This window comes from Mandrillus leucophaeus, unplaced genomic scaffold (assembly GCF_000951045.1).
Source record: "Mandrillus leucophaeus isolate KB7577 unplaced genomic scaffold, Mleu.le_1.0 Scaffold200, whole genome shotgun sequence".
In the NCBI taxonomy this organism is placed as follows: domain Eukaryota; kingdom Metazoa; phylum Chordata; class Mammalia; order Primates; family Cercopithecidae; genus Mandrillus; species Mandrillus leucophaeus.
The window spans coordinates 464461-468846 of NW_012102033.1; the positions used below are offsets into that span (position 1 = coordinate 464461).

General features: G+C 58.4%; 2 protein-coding genes across 2 annotated transcripts in view; one reads left to right on the top strand and one right to left on the bottom strand.

The window, feature by feature from the left end:
- Positions 1-6: 6 nt before the first annotated feature.
- LOC105539158 (chromosome unknown open reading frame, human C19orf73) lies at positions 7-695 on the top strand. The gene has a single exon (XM_011979312.1). It carries the CDS (start codon positions 66-68, stop codon positions 636-638), a length of 573 nt encoding a protein of 190 aa, XP_011834702.1. The 5' UTR covers positions 7-65; the 3' UTR covers positions 639-695.
- LIN7B (lin-7 homolog B (C. elegans)) overlaps positions 636-4386 on the bottom strand; it is an 11365-nt gene continuing 7614 nt past the window's right edge. The window contains exons 2-6 of the mRNA XM_011979391.1: positions 4102-4381; positions 3738-3809; positions 2606-2815; positions 1077-1240; positions 636-744 (exon numbers count right to left, since the gene is read on the bottom strand). Of these exons, the coding sequence (XP_011834781.1) occupies positions 723-744; positions 1077-1240; positions 2606-2815; positions 3738-3809; positions 4102-4381 (748 nt within the window). The 3' untranslated portion in view covers positions 636-722. The remainder of the gene's footprint in view (positions 745-1076; positions 1241-2605; positions 2816-3737; positions 3810-4101; positions 4382-4386) is intronic.

A 4386-nucleotide genomic window follows, 5' to 3' on the forward strand; every position in this document is an offset into this window, starting at 1 on the left:
CTCCCGGCTGTGGCGCGCCTTAGCCCTCGCGCCGCACGGTACACGAGGGCTGGGCGGGCAGCGGGATGGGGCTAAAGGTTGGATTTCAAGGCGGGGGCAGCTTCCGGAAAGACGCGCTCTGGTTAGAAGGTGGAGTGAGCGCCCGGTGGGCGAGGGCACCTCATTCTGCACCCCTGCGCCCGTCTCGGGAACTGCACGCGGCACCCCCACCCGCGACACCCCCACCCGCGACTCCCACGCAGACGGTAGTGCGGCCTGCAGGGTTCCCCCGGCGGACGAGGCTAATGGTTCGCTCCGCCCCGCCCACACAGAGGCCGCCCACTGGCTCCGGCTGCGTTTCAGGACTCTGGAGGAAGGGACTTGGCCTTCGCCCTCAGACGCTCTTAAGGGTAGGCGGCGTTGTCCTCAGTTCTGCCCCTGCACTCAGACCCAGACTGGGTCCCGGCCTCCGCCCTCGGACTAGTCCCTTGGAAACCGGCCTATCTCCGCCTTCAGACCTAGGGAGAGGTCTCAACCTCTGTCCTCAGACTCTGAAAAGGGCTTCTCAAGGGCTTGGCCTGACCTCAGCTCCTCGCATTCCCTCCACATCTCAAGACACCAACCCAGGGATGCAGGACAGACACACAGACACTCAGTGAGGGTAAAAGACCTTTAAATAAAGTGCTAGGGACAATAAATACTGTACAGGGAGAGAATGCGTGTGAGCGTCCAGATCTGTGGTTTCAGCCTCGAGACTCCAAGGACCTGCAAGGAGGGTGGAGAAGGGACCCGGGATCAGGGGGGCTCCGGGTCATGAGAGAGGCAGGACTGGGGTTGCAGAGTCAAGGGCCCGGGGAAGTGGGCTGAGGGATCCCAGCCACAGTAGGTTCCATATCTTGGGATGGAAGGAAGCTAAGGGGTCCCCAGGGGATTTGGCCAGAATAGCCTGGGGTGAGAGGCTGGGCCAGGGGTCAAGGGTCAGCATCCCAGAGAAGGGGCCAGGGCCGGAAGGTCCAGGAAGAATTGGCCTGGTTTGGGAGCCTGGGGTTAAAGGGAGCCAGTGGAGGCCCCAGAGATGTGGTGACCCAGGGACTCACGAGTAGCTTTGGTGCTGCTGGCGCCGGCGGGCAGAGCGCATCTTCTCGAACCGGGCCTCCATCTCCTCCAGCACTCGCGGCGTGTAACGGACGACCAGCTTCACCGAGCCCTGGGCCGCCTTCAGCAGCTCCACCGCCTTCTCATGCTGCTCACCCTCAACGCTCTGCAGGGCCCAACACAGACAGCTGGGCCTGAGGCCCACTGCCCTCACCCAGCCCCCACTGGGAGATGGGACCCACTGCTGGTGAGCCTGGTGGCAGCCCTGAGATGCCAACACCTCATGTCCTCCTCGTGGGAGAGTCATTAACTCCTGGTTCAGTGTCCTCCTCCAAAACCTCCCAGGTTTCCCACGTCAGGGACAGCCCCATGTTCCCTCAGTCCCTGGTCAAACATCTAGACCCATCTTTGTGACTTCCCTGCCCACAGCCCACTAATGCCTGCCTGCTTTGACTCTCTCTTCTTTGTCCCCACAGCCCTGGGCCAGCTCAGGCCTTGTCCCCTTTCCTTGGACTCTTAGCCCAGCCTTCTGGCTTCTAGTCTCTCCCCTCAGTTCATCTCCATAGGGTCCCAGAGGGGTCCTTCTGTACCTGCAAGCTGAGCTTATCCCTGGCTCACCCCTCCCATAGCTCCCCAGCACCCATGGGACAAAGTCCCAGCTTCTCAGGCTGGCACTCAGGTCCTGTATGGCTGACCCCAGCCACCTCTCCAGTTATGCCTTCCTCAACTCTAACCACAGTGATTTTTTTTTTTTGAGAGGGAGTCTTACTCTGTCACCCTTGCTGGAATGCAGTGGCACTATCTCGGCTCACTGCAACCTCTGCCTCCCAGGTTCAAGTGATTCCCCTGCCTCAGCCTCCCAAGTAGCAGGGATTACAGATGACTGCCACCACGCCCGGCTGATTTTTTGTACTTTTAGTAGAGAGGGGGTTTCACGATGTTGGCCAGGCTGGTCTTGAACTGCTGACCTCAAGTGATCCACCTGCCTCGGCCTCCCAAATTGCTGGGATTACAGGTGTGAGGCACCACACCCGGCCTAACCACAGTGATTTTAATTACCTGCATGCCCCAGACCTCCATCAGAACTAAGCCCTTTCTTTTCAGCTCAGAGGTATGCCAAGTCATTATCCTTATCTACAGTACCCTCAGCAGGAACACCCTTTACCTTGTTTGCCTGGAGAACTCCTACTCATCCTTCAACACCCAACCCAAATGTTCCTTACTCTGCAAAACTTTCCTGTATCTATGTTGGCCTGGTGCCACATCTGGGCTGTCACAGTACTTTGCAGTTCCTCATTATTATGTCTCTGGCTTAGGACTATTTCAGCCGAGGCCTACTGCCCTCCCCAGAGAGGGAAGGTTGAGTGTAGGAGCTGAGATCAACATCTCTCAGGGTCTGTAACACTGGCCAGCACAGGGCTAGCCATAGAGGCAGAGCTCAGTCAGTGTGTGTTGAGTGAATGTCAAAAGCAGGGGCTATGCTACCTTAGACAGACTGTGTCCCACAGTCCTGCCTCAGCCCTCCACTCACCACACCGTTCACCGACAACAGTTGGTCCCCACGCTTGAGGCCTCCATGGCGGTCAGCCACACCCCCCGGGATGACCCGGGAGATGTAGATGGGCGAGTTCTGCTCTTTGCCACCCATGATGTTGAAGCCCAGGCCCTCATCCGTCTTGGGTAGCTCCACTACCCTGGGATGTGCGTGGCCCTCGCTGGCTGTGAAGGCAGCCACTGTGGCCTGGGAGAGAGAAAGCGACTGAAGATGAGGGCCCCTGCCAGGTGGGCAAGAAGGCTGGGGTGGGGGATCTGAACCGAGGACAGCGATTTAGCCTGGGTTACTATCCCCAAACATGGGACACGTGCCATGGCACAATGCAAGATCCCCCTGTAATGACTGTGCGTCCCTTTCTGTTCACTTGCAAGAGAAAGTGTCCATTTGGTGTGTGTCTTGAATACCCCATACTTGCCAATCTTTTTTTTTTTTTTTTTTTGAGATGAAGTCTCGCTCTGTTGCCCAGGCTGGAGTGCAGTGGCATGATCTTGGCTCACTGCAACCTCGGCCTCCTGAGTTCAAGCTATTCTCCTGTCTCAGCCTCCCAAGTAGCTGGGATTACAGGCACCCGCCACCACGATCGGCTTTTTTTTTTTTTTTTTTTTTTTTGTATTTCTATAGAGATGGGGTTTCACCATGTTGGCCAGGCTGGTCTCGAACTCCTGACCTCAAGTGAGCCACCTGACTCGGCCTCCCAAAGTGTTGGGATTATAGGCGTGAGTCACCGTGCCTGGCCGCAATCTTACTTTTAAACAGAGGAAAGCCAGGCTTGGAGGGAGATCCGAGCCTCTGGGCAGCAGCAAGAGGTAGCATCTCACTATTGTGCAGTGAGAGATCAGAGCGCCATGACTTCCCCAGTTTGCACTGTACAGATGTTGAAGGTTATCTTCTAGCCAGTCATGCCACACTGGTTTCCATTTGCAGTTGCTAAAGACGCCTTCGTATGACATTTAAGTTAAAAATGTGCGATTATTTAATAATGGTAAGAGTGGCACATAGATTTAGCAAAAATCATGAGGGAGGAAACAGAAATGACTGGCATGAAGGAGATACTGAGCTCGACCAGGCAGTTAAATAGACACCAGGAGCAATGAGGTGCGGGGCCCACCTTGGCTGTGGCATGGGCTCGGATTTCGGCGCTGCCAGTGATGTCCAGCGTGTCATAAAGCTGCTCATACACCTGGGTGAGGAGGCAGCGGCATCAGGGAGCTGCCAGTTCCTCCAGCCCTAGACGCAGGAGTCCGGGCCCCTAGACCCTCTCCTGCTGCCACGCAAGGATCCGCCCCGCCCCCGCAACCGGAGCCGGAGGAAACTACAACTCCCGAAGAACCACTGAGCTGAAGCGTGGGCACCCCAAGGCTGGCCGCCTCGGGAGCTGCCGGGAGGCGTAGTCCCCGGGCTCGGGACTAGCAGGAGGAGGAGGAAGAGGACGGCGGCCACCAGCTCGCGCCCTTGCGCCGCGCGCCGCTCACCTCTCGAATAGCGGAGCAGAAGCGGCTCTGCAGGACTCGCTGGAGGGCCTGCAGCTTCTGCGGGGGCAGCTCCCCGCTGCGCTGGAGCCGCTCGAGGAGCTCAACCGCCCGGGACACGTCTGCGGGGCGGGGGCGGGGCGCAGAGACCCCGAGACGCAGAGAAGCAAGGAGAGCGGCGGAGTGAGGCCGAGCGCACAGTCCGGGGAGGACCGCCGAAGCCCAGTCGGACACCCCGCAGAGTCCAGGGTGGCGCAGGAGAGACCGCCACCAGCCGGGCGCCCTGCA

Bases quoted from the DNA above. Each gene is read 5' to 3' on its own strand.
- LOC105539158 (XM_011979312.1), top strand. From the start codon at position 66: ATGGGGCTAAAGGTTGGATTTCAAGGCGGGGGCAGCTTCCGGAAAGAC.